The sequence below is a fragment of the Calidris pugnax genome, unplaced genomic scaffold (genome assembly GCF_001431845.1).
Source record: "Calidris pugnax isolate Ruff unplaced genomic scaffold, ASM143184v1 scaffold24, whole genome shotgun sequence".
Taxonomy (NCBI): Eukaryota; Metazoa; Chordata; class Aves; order Charadriiformes; family Scolopacidae; genus Calidris; species Calidris pugnax.
Genome location: NW_015090922.1, coordinates 13,438,994 through 13,456,615, shown reverse-complemented (window position 1 = coordinate 13,456,615; position 17,622 = coordinate 13,438,994). Strand labels below are relative to the sequence as shown.

Sequence of the window (17,622 nt, the reverse complement as noted above, 5' to 3'; positions counted from 1 at the left end):
TCTTCCCCTCTGCCTTCCCCAAACACACACAGATACTGCCTGCTGTGGGCTGTGTGCTCCAGACCAAGTCATGGGGAGCTGTTATGCTGCTGCCCCACCATGTGCTCCCTCCTCGCAGCCAGGTGCAGAATGGCTGTACCCAGCCACTGTTTGACAACGGCAGGAGGTGTAAGCTAACACATTTTCATTTGCATTCCCTGTAGGTTGACAGTGCACTCCCAATTCCAGTGATTCAGACTGCAGTTTCATAACAGGCTTAAGCCAATCCACGGTTCTGTTACTGCTGAAAGCCTCAGTCCCCACTCATGTTTTTATCCTTGTCTCATGTTCCCACGTCCTCCCCTACATCAGATCTAGCGCTCGTGTGGCCAAGCAGTCAGGAAGATCAGTTCTCCCATCCGTCTGAAGACTAAGCCAGCCAACACTGACCAAGAAACATTAGTTTCCACCCAGATCAGCAAGCTGCTGCCTTACCACATGACAGCCAGTCTGTCCAACACAGAGGAGAGAGAGGTTAGAAACACTCCTTTCAGCAGCAGCATGATCTTGGATCAGCTTAAGCCAACTGTGAAACCTCACCCTCGGTCAACACCAGGCAACTCATTAACTCAGTTGTGTATCCAAGTCCTAATACTCTGGCTCCTTGTTCACACAGGGAAAGCTGCCTGTTCCACTCTTCCCCCTGTACCCTGTGGGCTTGGACCAGAGGAACGGGGAACGATCACCCCTCCTTTCTGTGTCTTTTCCAGACTCTGTTCTGGGAAGCCACGGGAAGCAGCAGTCCCTGACTTTCTTGCATTTATGTTGCATCGTGCTGGCATAGCCATGCATGGGGAAAATGTCTTGCTCACTTACTCAAGCTGAACAAGGGCAGCATGTCACCTGGTCCTTCACATGTCTTGAGAACTTAGAGGTAACTAAACTACTATACCCACTGCAGACTATCGGTTGGGAAACATCAAAACCAAAGCACACCACACAATGCTTCACATCAGCCATCAGGAATTTTTACCCACTTCCTGACAGATTTCCTGATGGTTCATTAACAGTGATTAATCAGCCTGACCGTTAACCCCCTGCATTCCTGAGAGATTAATCTCAATACAAGGCCTCCTGCATGCATTTTCTTTCCTTTCTGAAACCTCCTACTACATTGTTATTCACTGTTTCTAAAAAAGATCAGAGCCCAGCATTGCAGATGTATGAATTCCCCTGAAAAGTTATCTGGTTTGTGGTGAATGTTGGAAATAAAACATACAACATTCACAACTCTGCAATTTCTAATTTGTATGTCATCTAAAAAACACAGCGGAAAGTATCTAGAGATCTGGCAATATCACACAGTCCTACTTTACATTTCAAAGTCCCTGTACAGCATCTGTTTTGAAGGCAGGTAACAGTGCTCTCATTTCACATGACGGGAAATGAACTCAACTTAAGATCAAGAATGTTAAGAACACCCACTTTGAGACATCTGTGGGCTGAATCCAGAGCTCCTGATCTGACACGGACTTTAACAGGAGTCACATGAGCTACCCATCTTTCAAAAATGAGGCACAGCTCAGGAACCCCAAAATCAAGGTATCCAAAATTAGTAAGGACGCGTCGCCCACAACTCCACAAGTTGCCCACAGCCACAGTCAGGGTCTGAAAAGAGGACCTCCTGCCTTGCCGTTTACAAGAAAAATCCTGCAGGATGTCTGTGAGGTGGTTGCTTTCTCTTAGTACACACTGACAAAATACGGGAAGGAGCACCAGAGAGCTTCGTTCTGCCAGGTAATTATATCCCAGTGCACCACTCAGCACCAGGGAAGAAAGTTACTCTGTGTTACTGACTGAGCCCAGAAAGCCAACAAAGTGTTCACCCACAGGGAGCACTCTGTTTTCTGAATCATCAAAACAATTCAGTGTGATGATGCTCATATAAACTCCTTTCAACTCCAGACAGCATTAATGAGAGGTGATGAATTTATTTCTTTCTTACACAATGGAGTAAAAGCACTGAACCAGGAACTCCACAGGCCGTTCTGAAAACAACAGATCCATGTTGCTGAACCTGTGAGATTCCCACCAATCAAACCATTCACCACTACTCTGATTCCTATGCTACCAGAGCGGTAAATATTTTGGCAAGGAATATTTCAATTTACACTTCTGTGTAAATTTTCAGTTTAAGATTCAGTTAGCTTTTGCCTTGGTACCTGCTTCTTCCTTGGTTTCACACTTGAGTTATGATCTGTGACCTCCTCTCATTTGATCTGAAAGTTCCTACCTCACTGAGAAGCTCAAAACCAGCAGAGGAAACCCTCTACACTTGACTTTTTGCTGGAGTGCATATAGAAAACTTAAAACACACAAAATCCAGTACCGGAAAACTCTCATTACACTTCAGCTCAATATAAAACTCTCCAGGGGCACTCTTGCAAAGAACAGTGTATGTATCAAGATGTGTCAACAACAGGGAAGCACGCAGACATTGCCGCTAACACAAATAAGATGGCCTTTCAGTTGAACATGCTATCGGAGCTCTATCTACCTTTCCCAAAGTTTGAACTTGCACGGAATCAGTCATGGTTGAAGCCCGGCACTAAATATAGCAGTTCCTCAGAAGGTTGATTTGTACCTCTCAAACTGGTTTATCAAGCCTTAACAACACGCAGCTACTCTCTAATCAAAAGCTTCACTTATCTCACTTCCTTGAGAAGTACTTCGCTCCTTTCATTATTCATGTCACACTCATGCCAACTTGTAATTTCTTCCTAACAAAGCTCACACTTATGTGTTAATTCACAAATTTCATTTAATGAACAACTGAAACTAGAGCCCAGGCCCTGCCCAGAATACATCACGTTATTCTGATAGCACACTGCAAATACTGGCAGTGGGCTTCTCTTCCAAACAAGGAGCTCCCCAACCAGAAACGAACTGGCCGAACTGCCAACCACAGTTACCCAGTATCACGTCAGGTGCTGACATGGCTTCAGGACCCCATAATCCAACAGCCAAGTCAGAAAGGGGAAATCTCCTTGCTGGGCAATTTCACTAGCCACACGTGTTTTTTTCCTCTCAGACTGAAAATGCCAAAAGGCTCCTAGTGATCCCATCTAATCTGATGAGATGCACTCAGAATGACACAACTGCCATCTCGCCTGGAATTGATCAAAAAAACATTCTTTTTTTGCACGAAAGCTCCATATGCTCGAGTGCCTCTCTCAAAACCACAGTATCTAGCCTTTGTTGGCTGGCCACTGCTCCCGCCTACCTCTGAACTACATATCCTGGAGGGAAAAAAAAAAAACCATCAAACTTCAGGAGGTTTTTTTGTCTGAGCTCACTCTAGCATTGTCCTCTTGCCAGCTCCCTGCATTCTTTTTCCTACTGAGTTTGTCTGATCTTTTTGAGGAGTACTTGAGTTGTAGCTCCTCTCTTTGAGTTCAGCAAGATGTGCCCTACAAGCCAGAACTGTTGCTCTGCTCTAGAATATTGCTCTCTGCTCCCCACCCATTCTGCTGTCCTTAACCTGTGGGACAGGTGTGTAGAAACCAGGTCTCCTGCACCTCACTCATGGTTTTCAGCAATAGGTGAGCACCAAGTCACTGGTTCTGACAGAAAGGCAGTCTGCAGGACTGCCCATAAAATGGATCTTTCCAACAAACATACTGCCAGCTTAATGATTTTCAGTAACAAAATCACAGACACCAGTAACGAGGGACAAACTTCTAGAGACTTTCCTTACCTTTTCCCTGTATTTCTGTGTCTATTTGTGCTTTGAAATGAATAAAAGCAATAGTCCTGATAACCATTTGGGCAGTTGACAAACGTTGCTGCCAGAATTTGGGAATCTGCTTTTCTACAGCTGGGTTGTTCTAGAATAGCTGGTTTTATATCTGTATGTCTATTTCAACACACACAGACACAAACCAAAAGCCTGAGAAAAGAGACAAAATCATTATGCTCAGCTGCAAACTGACCATTAAAGGCATTCCTATAGGTTACTGCCATCAATCACCAAAACTTAAGGTTTTAGCTTCCTTCCATTTGTCTAGTTGAAGCTGTAAAATGTATTCTGTCCAGCGGACAGGCTACTAAAAATTAACTCCTTTATTCTTGATAAGAAATAAAACTTCTGGCATTTTCTGTGGTTAGAACTTGCAAAAGCAAGAAGCCTGATTTCCCCACTATTCTCATTTCTCTGTTCTTGTTCTTTTGAAAACCTAATTATGCAATATTACCGATCCAACGCAAACCTTTCTGGTTTCTGTAGTGACCAAAATTACTTGGCAATGAAAACTCTGTTGGGGAAATCGGGTCTTAGTTCAATATCAACATCACTGAAATTGGCATTTCTGGGTAACTGAGGGGGCAAGGGGCTCGGGAACCAGGTTTGGCTTCTCCCTCACCACAGGCAGAAGTGACATGAACAAACTGAGAAGAGTAGGTTGAGTTCCACAATAGCCAGGATGATACCTGGTTCTGCAAGGACTGGCTTTAAAGAAGAAAAGGAGGCATATGAGATTTGTAAACTAACTATAGTGTACAAGGTAAAAAATGATGAGGAATTTGGCCAAGAATATGCTGCACTATTACACAGCGGATCACATTTTCAACTTCCTACGGCTCAGGCCAGAAAAAGATACTTGGGAAGGTGACACTCTGGATGTGCCAGAAGCGCCAGCTTCCAAGAGCTATTTTTAACTGCAGGAATTTAATTAGAAAGGATGGCTGCACACAGTTGGTCTTCCTTCCTCTCCATCCTTTGTGCAATTCAGATATCCTAGAGTGCTCTGCACCTTTACAACCGACACTGTGCACGCATCGGCGGCCCAATATCTGCTCCGAACACAGGGTGGGCTACACACCAGGACTGAACATCCTCTTGGTGGAGACCCTGTGCTGGCTTCATCATGAAGACAAGGGGAGGAGAGCAAATCAAGAAAAGCGATTCAGCACATTCTGCTGCAATGATTTTGACTTGCATTGCAAGCCACAGGTAGCCCAAGAGAAGCAATAAAAGGGTCATTTCCTACTCTGCTCTCAACCTGTATAAATTATACCGTTGTTTCATCTACCAAAGCATCCCGGGAGTAAGACAGCACAAAGATAGCTTCAAGATATTTCTCAATTCAGCTTCCCTAGACCTCATCAGACTGTAGTTTCAGGCCCAGATGTTGGATGCTGTATCCTTCATGTGTTCTGGACACCAAACAAAACATTGGAGTTGGTGCATAAATGCTGCCAGTGTCCATACGTTTTTCTGTCCAGACCAACCAAGTTAACTTCCAAATTGGAATATTTCTCAGTACGACAATAGTGGAGCCAAAGCACCTGTCCTTGTAGCACATTTCCACAAACCCCTTGCAGCCTCTTCAAGAAGCATCTAATGCAAAGCAACCCTGCGCTGGTATGTACTTTGTACTTTCTCATTTACATGGACATCTACAATGATGTCCAGTTCTACAGAGACAGCTGGTACCCTGACAAAATTTTTCCTCCAGTCCTAATTCTCTTTGAAGAGAAGCACAGAGAAGAAGTTATGGTTCTATCATGGGAAGCGGGTTCCCTTGCCACTGACAGGCCAGTCCCTGTGTGTTGTGGGTACCGAAATAGCAAATACCAAAAGGTGCTTAGCAACTTTACATATAGATATACATGTATATGGAACAAAGCTGTCGGACGCAACAGGAACAAAATGTCATGACCTGATACTAATGGTGTGTATCCAAACCAAACAATTTGCAGTATCACTAAAGTAACTGAGGCAGAAATTCAGATTTATGATGTTGTTGTTGTTGCCTGACACTCTGCCATCTTAGAAGGGGTCTAGAAAACTAAATGCTGGTTTTAATCTTCTTCTACATCTTCATTAAGTACCCCCTTGTAATTTAATGCAATTTGTGGCAAATGCTAATACTGCTTTGGGCCCACTTCTCCCTGTCAGCTGTATCTCTGTTAAATTATGCATTTCCATCTGGAAAGAAACCGTACAGGACTGTAGGCTTCCTTCCACTTAGAGTCAGGAATGGAGAGGGATTTAATTAGATGCTCCGTGGTTGAGCAAAGCACTAGAGCAAAGCCTGGGTGGTCTGTGGAATCTTCCACTGGAAAACAAGGCTGCAAATTGTTCTGTACAAGCCTGCTTCTGTTTGCTCATTTTGTTTACATTGTTTGTTCTTACAGATTAAAATAGACAGTTACTATGCAGATAAACAGTGCTTCCTTCCATAACAATGTTGTCTACAAGTTAAGAGAGTAGCATGGGACAATATGCGCCTGTGCTTCATTTTTGGCTATATCACCCCAACTCCCTGTGCAACTTGGAGCAGGACAGCTTTAGCTAGAGCTTTAGAGCACCTCATCACTAACATTTTTGTTCTATTTTTCCTATCTGTAAAATGCAGATAATATAGCTTTCTGCTCTCAAAGGGGAAAGAATGTGCCTCCGGTTTGCTCCATCCTTTCTCTGTTGACTGCCAAAGCAGAGGGACGCAACTCTTGGAATTCCTCTCATCACTGGATACCTGGACACCCTTAGGCCACTGACCAAGCTTTCAAAATCTGAAGTGTCTTTAGAAGGCCTGAATCAGAAGCAGAGAGTTGTGATGAGCTGAGCGATTCCCATCTACACTTCACTGTGAGTCAACTCAAATGCAGTGATTTCAGTCATGTGCCCTTTCAGGGCATGTGTGAAGTTCAGCTGAACTTCAGAACATAATAGATGCAGCTTTAAATAGATCTACAGTGCGCATTGCTGATTGGAGTGTCTGGCAAATTAACTTATTCCTCATGGTTTTTCTGTTCCAAAATTCAATGGATTCCATATTTGTAAAAGCGGGAATGCAGAAGGCCAAGTCAGAAAGTGGGCTATGACTGGAACTAAATTTATTTATTAACCTATTTTGGTTGGTTCCTAAAGAAAGGAAGCTATTATGCTGTTGGTTTGCGGGATGTTAATGGGAGCTCTGAGCATAATTACTCTGTGTTGGTGTGTGAATAAACCCCACTGATAGATAAGCTGTTTGCCTGATAGTAACTTTTTTTCTTTCCTTGAAGAAGAAAGAGAAGATGAAAAAGAGGCTGAAGAAGAAAAAGAAGCTGAAAAAGAAAAAGAAGAAGAAGCAGAAAAAGAAAAAGAAAAAGAAAAAGAAAAAGAAAAAGAAAAAGAAAAAGAAAAAGAAAAAGAAAAAGAAAAAGAAAAAGAAAAAGAAAAAGAAAAAGAAAAAGAAAAAGAAAAAGAAAAAGAAAAAGAAAAAGAAAAAGAAAAAGAAAAAGAAAAAGAAAAAGAAAAAGGAAAAAAAAAAGAAAAAAAGGGAAAAAAAAGAAAAAAAAAAGAGAAAGAGAAAAAGAAGACCTTGCCCTTTGTGGTCACTTTACTCCTTGCTACATCCTTGGGTAGGAAAAGGTTAAACACTCCACAACATTTTTCTGTTCTTAGCAAGTTAGAGAACTCTACATCAGACACATTGTCTGCCAAATGCTTCATTTACTACCAGCTGCATTTTTACTTTGTTGAGAGATAGCTGAAATAAAATCACTGTTCTTTGTGCAAACGGCATGCTAAATAATGTACGGCTACAAGATTATTAAATAGCAAAAGCATTTGATAATATTAGAGTCAACCACAAGTCCCACTTCTGCTGATGCACAGAATTTTGAGTAATTAGTCATTGCACAGAGTGTTGTATTTATATCCCCTTGAGCCTCAGACGTTAGGCCACAAAGTCAGGAGACAAAGAATTGCTGTTATTAGGAGGACTGTTTTGGATTTATTTATATTCTAAGGCTTTATTTCAGTGTCCACTTCACTCCTCTGGCTCAGGCTTCCTCCAAACCAGAAGATACAGCTAAGTCAGAGAATTTTAGTGTAAACCATATTTTTACAGACAAGACCTCTCAACATCAAGCACAAGAACTTCAATGAGTTTGCAAAGCCCCCAAAGAAGCACAACTGGCCTGAGGTTGTATGACAAGCCTGGGAAAAAGGCCTCCCAGGTTCTGTTCTGATGTCTAACAGACTTCTCATGGTTTATATGCAATACATTAATAGCAGCTCCAATTTAAGGACAGATAAATTGGGATACGAAGACGACAAGTAACTCTCCCAAGGATTTACAGCAAGTCTTTTGGAACTCTTACTCAGTCCTTTGTTCAAATCGCTAAACCACACTGGCTTCTTTAGACCACAATTACTCCACAGGCCTGAATACTGTGACATATCTAAAATTATACAGCTATACACTTATAGGAGGCTTTATTCAAATAAAGATTGTGTAACATCTTCAGAGTTCAATACAAAGCTGCTCAGTGAGCACTCTACTGCTTAAAGATAGCCTTTTTAATTCTCTCCCATAGTAAAAGAGCCAGATCTAATATATTGTAACAAGAAATCAGAGGGAAACTTAATAGGATTTGAACACAAAACATCTGATGACAAATTCATATTGTAGCAATGAGCCTTCATTTTGCAGAACTGACATGAAAAAATAATGGTAACATTTATGATTATGACAAATAGTATGTATCATCTGTCTCTGAGAATGTCGTACAGAGGACTATATAAAATAAATCATACTCTCATGTCAAATTTCAGGCATAACTGAGTAGATTAAATGTTGAATTTTATCATGTCTCATAAATGAGTTTCCTGTTTATAACCATGGCACCTCAACCTCTGACCTCCTCAGCTTCCCTCAGCAGGCTGTGTACTCTCTGTATCAGAAAAGCACAGCCAGACAGGTAAAATGCTGCTAATGTAAGACATTATATAGGGAATATAACGGTTGCACTTAGAAATACTGTGAAGTTAAACGCTCCAGGTTCTCCATGAGATTGAAAAGGGAGACCATGGACTTGCTGTGGTTACTACGGGCACCATTGTGAAAAGCGATTCCAAATTTTCATCTAAATACTGTGAGCTTAAATGTCTCCATTTGCCTTTACAGCAAATACATCCCTACCTAAGCTAGATATGCAGAAGCCTGATCTCCTGATTTTAAGTGTGCAAATGCAGGACTTTTGTGCACACAACATTGGCACGTGTAAACCCAATGGTCAAGTAGAAGCTGCTGAAGAAATCTTAAGCAGAGCAACTGCACTATGTATTTAAAAGGCCAGATAGGATGGGTATTTGAAAGTCACCGATTAGGTCACTTTCATGACAGTGGTGCAGGCATGTATGGATGATATTCAGCATCTTGATCCAAAACTGGGCTCTGGAGCAAACTAGAGGTTACAAAAACTAACCCAAGTACTTCCTCCCTAAAAGTGACCTCCATGCTGCAACTTGGAAATGGGGGAGTTGCAGCAGGGCAGTTCCCATCTTCCACTAATGCTCACACACAGGAGAGATTCTGCCTGTCCTAACCCTTCAATTTGAAGCATGGATCCTAGACAGGACACCCCACCTTCAACTTGTGGTTGCAAGAAGCAACCACAGTAAAAGGCAAAGCCCCAAGCCCCGGGGTGCAGCCCCAGAGCCAGCAGACATGTTCCAGCCTGCCGTAGCTACCGACCACTGGACTGTCCCACCTCCAGAGAAGGCCTGACATGGACAATGCTCTAAAGCCTAGACCCCGAGTAACCTGGAGCTCCAGACAGCCCGACTGCCTCCACAAAGCCCACCTGCACATACCAAGCCCTGGGCAGGCCTCTGACACTACCTCAGGGGCTCGACTTGGTCCCAGCTGCCACTTGAAGCGCTGGCTCTGTAACATCCCATAGTCCCTTTTTGCAAAATGGAAGGGAGCGAATATCACTAATCTCACTGCTGGCCAAATTCCAGCTTTGAGTAATTACATTCTTCTGACAAATTTTCCTTGGCAGTTTCAATAGAATATAATTAGTAAATGTAAATAGACGTAAATAGTGCTGTAAATTACGCTTTGCATAATTTGTCAGAAACAGAGAAGGAGAGTGAGGGTGAAGGGGCAAAAAGAGCAGAGCTTCGTTCTCCAATATGGACGATGTTGTCGCCTTCTCTGTCACCAGACTGTGTCTGTCCCTGCCAGGACGGTGTGTTCAGGGTGACTGCAGCGGCAGATGCCACGATCCAGGATCATCATGTGTTTCATCACACAGATCATCCACTTCACCTCAAGTACAATTTTGACCTGACAGTGTCCGGTCGTGCCCCACAGCTGTGTTTGCAAGCAGCTGCTGTGTTCCACCTCAGCTGTGCTTCTGCTTCAGCAACACACACAACTGCAAAATGTGTGTATATGATATTATTGTTTTCTATGAAATGCTTATCAAATTTGTGAATGGTTTGTGAAACCTTCTGCTACCAACTGAAGGAGTGTCATATAAATGGAATTATATAATTACCCTTCACAGCTATTTTAATGCAGCTCCATGTACTAGTTTAACCTAAAGTGGAAATAGCTTCTTCCAAAAATAAAGTAAACGCATATATTTAACTTCATGTAGTCAAGTAGATTTAAACTCAACTATTTAAAGTAATGAAAATAGATTATAATGTATACCTTTCATATATGACCTACACATTAGTACTTTTTATGTGTCAAATGTCTTGTAGGTATGTCATCTCCTTCAAATACAAATTGCTATGGCTAGTGGGCTTAATCAGATACTTTTTCATACAGAAAATTCGAGGATGATTTTTCAATAATTCACTTATTTTTATTCAAAATTTGCATATAGAAAATAGCTAGCAGAAAGTAGTAAAATGAAGGGAAAGTTTATTTTCTTAACAAAAGCTTGTTGCAATATTTAGCTATAACAGGAGAAACAGATGTTTCAGCTTTACAATACCATGTCTTGCAAAACTTCCCTCTAAACGACTATTCGTGCTCTACATGTTTTGGACTGTGTATGGAGAGCTCTGCTAACAGTCATGGGAAGCATTGCATACATTAGTAAAGCCCACATTAAGATAATTAGCGCTAAAAAAAAAAAATCAACAAGCCTTTTTTTTCCCTTTATAGTATTGATTTAGTGTGGGTGAGAAATGCCAGATTTTCAGTCTTGAAGATTCATGTTCCACCACAGAGCTAGAGATGGAGCCAGCTTTTTCCAATGTTCTGCCAATAAACTCTTAGATTAACCATTTCAAGGGCTAAGAAGAAGAGCCAGGCTCAATGGTCTATCAACCCTTAGTCTCTCTGATGAACCTATGAACATGGAGAACGGGGAGAACACTACCTGGGATAAGGAAATCAAATTGTAAATCTTTGTGGCTGTACCTACCCGAGTATTTTCTCGTTAAAAATTTTCAAAATTGCTGTGGACAACAGAAATGACAAGTCGTACTGGGGCTGTGCTGCTGCAGAGAGGACTCTGGGCAGTGGTAGCAGCTACGGGAACATTTCTACAGTGGAAGAGGCCTTTGAAGCTCATCTTTTATCTTCTAAATGGCAAACTCCGTTTTAATACAGACTGTTTTCATAAGGGCTCTGTAACCTTTTGCAAATCCTATGAGGGCTGTACACAACATTTAACTCTTTGTCTAGCAGTGACTTTACCTTCTGCAGAGCCAAACAATGTCAATATGGATAAATGCACATAACCAGATGTGACTGGATTATGGAAGCTTAAAAAATTACTGCCTGGTCCCTCAAGATGCTGAAGTCGGGGCATTTTATAGCAACTTTTGTTTAGCACAAAATGGCATGATAAGAGTATGCACGTGAACAGCTCTGAATACTCTGTGTATAGGTGGCTACTTGTTAAGCTGCCTTACAGCTTGAGTTTATTCCCCTGGGGAAGGATCCACTGCAGAAGAGAAAAACACATCCTACTAGAACGTTTAGCACTTATTTAAGTGATAGAGCTACCCAGGTTAGTTGAGGATGACATTATTTTGCTTAGTGTTTGGAAGGGTTGCTTTAAAACCACTTGCTTTCAGGCAAAGTGATAATCAGTCTGAGCACTGTAAGACTTTTATAATGGAAGGCCAACACATCTTTTTTCATTCAGGCTGCAAGAGTAAGCCGAGCACAGCTGTTTTACTGAAAACAACCCACTGGTATTTAAGTAGATTAACAAAATTAACTGTGAAAATTCTTTGCTATGTGAAAGCCAATAACCTGTTGGCCACAAGGAGGCAGGGCAAGGATTCAGTAAACTCGAAGAAATTGCTTTTATTTAAAAAAAAAAAAAAAAAAAAAAGTTCAGTCATGAAACTCTGAACTGCTAGGCAAGATAAAAAGCACTTTTTAGCCACAGTGTGTGGTTTCAGTATTGGTGTTTTATTCCAAGAGCAGCAAATATCTTAAGATATCAAACAATAGCTGATCTGGCAGCAATTTTCTGCTTCTTTTGAAGAAGCGGATCACACATGTTTCTTCTTCATCACTTCTGTGTGGAGAAAAACTCTAACACTCAGCTTTCATAGCAATAGTGGATTTACCAACTCAGAGCAAGAAGCCGTACTGCCAGGTTCCCAAGCTGCTGCTCCCAAGCTAATAAATCCTGCTTCTGGGCAGCTTTGGGACCTCTGCCTTTTACCCCCCTGGCACTTCTAATTCTGTGCTAAAAGCAGGCAGAGGTGGCATGGTGTCTGTAGTCCCCTGACAAGAACCTTATGCCCAGTACAGTGCAGTGACGACTCCCTTAACCAGAACTTTAGGACATTTGAAAATCAGCACTAACTTCAGGTCAAACTTCTAAATGACAATGCAGCAAAACAGGAAAATAAAGCCAAAGCATCTCCATTTCAGAGTTAAATTGAAAAGGATTAAATTTAACAGTGAAACAAAGCCTTCCACAGGATCAGCACATCACAGCCCAAATCTATGAGTGATCTTCTGGTTTAGATGAAGTGACTTTACTCCTAGCTCTGTCACTGCATGCTACTGAGCTAGGAAATTTCAGTCCCCTATGCCTCTGTTTCCTCATCTCTTAAGCAGTTGCTTTCCTTCTCTGTGAAGCAGTATGAGGTCCAGGGATAAAAAACATGCTACAAGAACTAGTTATTATTAATGCAATTCAGATATGGAATGCACCAGATGGTAAAATCTCCAGGATTTTAATGAACTATTGTAACAGAACATATGTAATATGACGTTATTATAACAGGCATTTAAATGTATAGTTAGTACATACAACGTGACCTGCTCTGCTCTCAGTAACTCCACTGGAATTATTTTGGATTTATGTCAGATAATACTAGGAACACAAAATAGCCCCATATGTGCAATGTGGTAAGGTTTTCATAGCAATGCTATCTTAACTATTGCCTGTCCTGTTTTTATTTTTTTGCTGGAGGTACTGTATTTAGTGCTCTGTTCGAGTATGCTTTCTGCATTTAATTCTGAGCAGGAAGTAAAAAAAAGTACCCTCATGTCAAAGACTAAAATGCATCTCACCAAGCCCTCCCTTACCTATCATCATAAAACAGTCATCATGAAGCAGCAAGAACTTTTTGGAGTTTTTTCCACTATATTCTGTAAGAATTATGTCTTTGATCAATGTATCGTAGACTTGGTAAGCAATATATATTTGTGTCAGAAAAGTCAAACATTCAATTTCAGACTGTGAGGGCAGTAGTATCTCCTTTCTCCCACAACCTCTTAGTTCTGGACAGGATGAATTATATGACTGGGCAAAGGTGAAAGAGCAGGACTGCTGCTCAAGCCACTGGCATCACACATTACAGTCAGAGACAGGTACTGACTTCAGTAAAGGAGGAGCATGAAGATACTATCAGTATGCATAATAATAATTCCAGCTCATCTACAATACAGATGATAAAACTCAAGTGAACTGACATTTAATATATGAGAGGCTGGAAGCAACATATCAATTTCACATCATAAATTAGCCTTTGTGCTAGTGCCCAAAGATTTGGCTGATTACTCACTACTTTCCCTTAGTGCTTAAGCAGACTTTTCCAAAGAAAGACAGTTAAACCACAAAAACGTACCGTAGTGTCCACAGCCCTGACCTTCCCAGCAGGAACGTGCTTTGGAATGGGTTCTTCTACTGATATCATCATGCAGCCTTCTGCTCCAAGAGTAACAATTACGAGCTTACACCCTCTTTCTAACAGCGTGCGCCCCACCTTTTCAGCATCTTCAAGGTTGCCAACTGGGATGCCCGTTAAAATTTCTGCCTGGAAAATAACCCACGCAAACAAAAAATCATAATCTGACAGCATTCATTTTTGGAGAACAGTATTTAATTTACATTTGAAAACAGTAGTTAATATCTTTTTCAAGTGTGTATTATAGGATGATCATGAAACCACTTCCTACGCTGATACTCAGCTATGTCTTGCCCCTCGTTTGAAATCAGCGTGTACTTGAGGCTCAGCAGACTAATGGAGAAGAGCCCAGGCAGAGACGCAGGAGGCACGGGTTCTGTTCCAGCTTCTACGCCTTGCCTGGCATGCAACCCTCAGGCAAATCACATTTCTCCCACGTGCCTTAGTTTCTTTATCTGTGAAGTGGACACAACCAGACAGCCTTGGCAAAAGCATTCTGTGGTCTAACGTGAAAAACCCTACATGGCAATTCGGTCACTATTGTTGGGGGATGTTTATTATTAAGTAAGAAACTTAAAATTCTTTTTTGAATTCTCAGTGTTCAGCTACAGAGAAATCACAAGGGAAAATCTTTTCAAGGAAAACAATTAGTTGCTCAGCTTTGACCACTCTGTTTACTTCAATATATATTTTTAGATAGTTATACCTAAAAGTTGTCTGAAACCCTCTTTGGGCAAAGGCCCATTACAAGAGTATTATACATTTGTGTTATGGCCATGTCCATAGGCCTCTGTCAAGACTGAGATTCTTCTGTGTTGCCTCTGTACAAACACAGATAAACTCTTCTTCTAACAGATGGTGACCTTAAGTCAACTTCTCCCAGTTGGCTCTTAAAATTAATCTCTTCTAGTTCCACCCAACTAAGAGCAAAATTTCCCAAAAATCTGCAATGAAGACTCCAAAATCAAGCATCCTTTTCGCCTCTTCATACATGTTTTTGATGGCATAGCATTGTCAAATGTCACGTACTTTTTCTTTTTCTTTTGGCAGGGAAGAGAGCAAGAATGAAACAGGAAGAAAGTGAAAAGAAAATACAGTGCATTTTATCTGAAACAGCCTAGCAGGCAGTATTCCTGCATAATAGTTTGCCTTTAATTGTAAGTAAACAGGCATATTATATTTTGCTGTCTTTACTGAATCTTGTACTCCTTGCCTGAGAAGGGGGAAGTCCTATTTTATCTTGCACTACAAGGCTGCTGCTGGATCCTGAAGAATGCAGTCTGAAGTATTTTCAGATAACCACCTAGTAACTGGGCATAGCTTCTTCCCTCTTTAGGGGTTGTTTTCAGTGGAAAACTTACTTTGGAACCTATTCACCAGCTACACTTTCTCACCTCTGCTGCATGGGCAGCTCAGCCTCTTGGGAAACAGCTGCTGAAATATTTCAAACTACCTTCCTCTGCATGACTCAAACTTGAGTCCAGCGCGCACACTTCTTGATCTAACGGACTGTAAACTATAGTGATTAAACAACTGCTCCGGGGAGCAGAGGCCATGCCTGTAGTAAAGAGAGGGAGGGCAGACAGCTGGGGACAGGAACTACTACAGCCATCCCAAAGCAAACCGCCCCCAGCCGTGAGTCAGCGCCCGCTGCTCCCCACTGTCATTTCCTGTGTTTCAGCCCGACCCGGGAGGGAGAAGCCACCCTTAGGCTCTGAAGGGCCAGATTATGCCAACGCACTCCCGAGAGATTAGAGTATCATTAGCAGAGTACTTACTGGTTTTAATTTTCAAACTTACAGGACCAAGCTCTGCAGTCCCTACTTAACACAAATGCACAAATGATTTTGAGTGTTGTTGATCTGGTCGCTATAAGGCAGAATCTGGTGTGGCAGCCCTCGGTGGGTAAACTTGGGCGCTGCAGGGGCAAGGTGTGGTTAACACATACATGCAAGTTTAAACTACTTTTTTTTAACCACACCGATCCCAGACAAGAATAAAGTAAGCTTTAAATTATGAGAAGGCAACTAAACTTATCCAATTTTCTCTTTGGCACGTCACCATGCTGCTGAAAACTTCTCTTGCAGTACAAACTATTTCAGCAAATTAAACCTATTTCAGTTTTTAAAAGGGTATAAAAGTATTTTCAAATAAGATATTTTTTTTCCAAAAAGTATCTCACAAAACTTTTTGAATGTATCTTCTTGGAAGGTGTCAATACACCAATAATGGCTTTGTAGAAACTAAGGATAGATAATAAATAGTATTAAAATATATATACACTCTCTTCTAATATTCAAGCATCTAAAGAGTCTGTGTCTCATCATGAATGTTAAGATCTCTGGAGCAGAAACTGTGCATTCCTGTGAGCAGAACACCCAGCACATCATGTTACAAGAATAAAAATGGATTAACACAAATCCTTGAGTGAAACTGGCTAACTGAATTTCCAATGTACTTCATGATGGGCAATAATTCCAAACATTGTACCTATGTTGCAAAGTCTCCAGGACAACAGTGGATTTGGTTTTGGTAGAGAAATGGCAAATCTAATTTGGGTTTATTTACCTGGTATTTGCAATTCTGTAAGCTCATGAGCAAGGTAAATGAAGTACTTAAATGTAATATTCTTCCTAATGAAAAGCACATGCTGTACGCTTAGCATTAATGTTGTACCCCTCTTTGCGATTGCTGTGTCCCAGGTCAACAGGATTATTTGCTTGGGTAGTGACAGAATTATTCTGGGACTGATATGTGAAAGGTTTTGCAGAAATCTTTCTTTTCATCTCTGTACTGCTTATACCAATAAACAAAACTATTTTGGACAGAGTTTGTATAAAAGTAGATCTTCAACTGCTTGAAACCACTATCGTCTAACTCATCTACAGCAGGATGGTAAAACTAAAAAACACTGGAACAAACTGGAAGAACCATAAAAGCAGCAGAAGCCAGACAGATTCTGTGCCAATAATTAGAGATTGCGGTAAATGTCAACTGATGTTAAATACTGTGGTGAGTTTTTAAGTTCCTCCCTTCAGTAGAATCTTATTTAAAAAACAAACTGTGGTACAATTGAAGGAAATAACTAATGGTTATGTAAAGAAAAAATTAAATAACAATACTAAAAGCCCAATGTGGACATTTGCCACAAAAGAGCAAAAGTACAAAAGAGCAGCAAATTAAGAATCTTATTTTTCTGCAGCTAGTCTCATAAAACTCCACAGTTAAATGGACCTATTAAAGCAAGAGGACATTCCATAAAACTGCTGTAAGAATAAACCTATGATGGATATTATATCATTAATCTACAGAATTTTCTTAATTTTGTTTACAAAAGTGGAAGAGAAATTTAACTGAAGCTTTTAATTTAACTGATATGAAGGTTTTTGGCCATAATCCTCACTAATCTTAGTTCACTCTCCATGTCTCTTTAGATTGTGGAGTCTAGTCACAGTGAGCTGACGCTAACCAATACTGCTAGAGAAAAAAATAATTGTCCTGGTTTTTTCCCCTTCCACTCCTGTCCACATGGCCAGGAAACAAATTGGATTGCAAAGCAGGTTTGTGTTAAAATTAACACCATCCCCAAAAGCCAGCAACTAACTTCTTTAGACGGTAGTACTAGTTTAAACTGCCTAAAAGTGAGAATGAAACTATGATACGAACGTTTGCCAAGTGTTCCG

At 41.0% G+C, this 17,622-nt stretch overlaps 1 protein-coding gene across 1 annotated transcript in view; it reads right to left on the bottom strand.

Moving 5' to 3' along the window:
• Positions 1-17,622, bottom strand: part of RBKS (ribokinase) — a 68,893-nt gene that overhangs the window by 6,639 nt on the left and 44,632 nt on the right. The window contains exon 7 of the mRNA XM_014951228.1: positions 13,880-14,068. Within this exon, the coding sequence (XP_014806714.1) occupies positions 13,880-14,068 (189 nt within the window). The remainder of the gene's footprint in view (positions 1-13,879; positions 14,069-17,622) is intronic.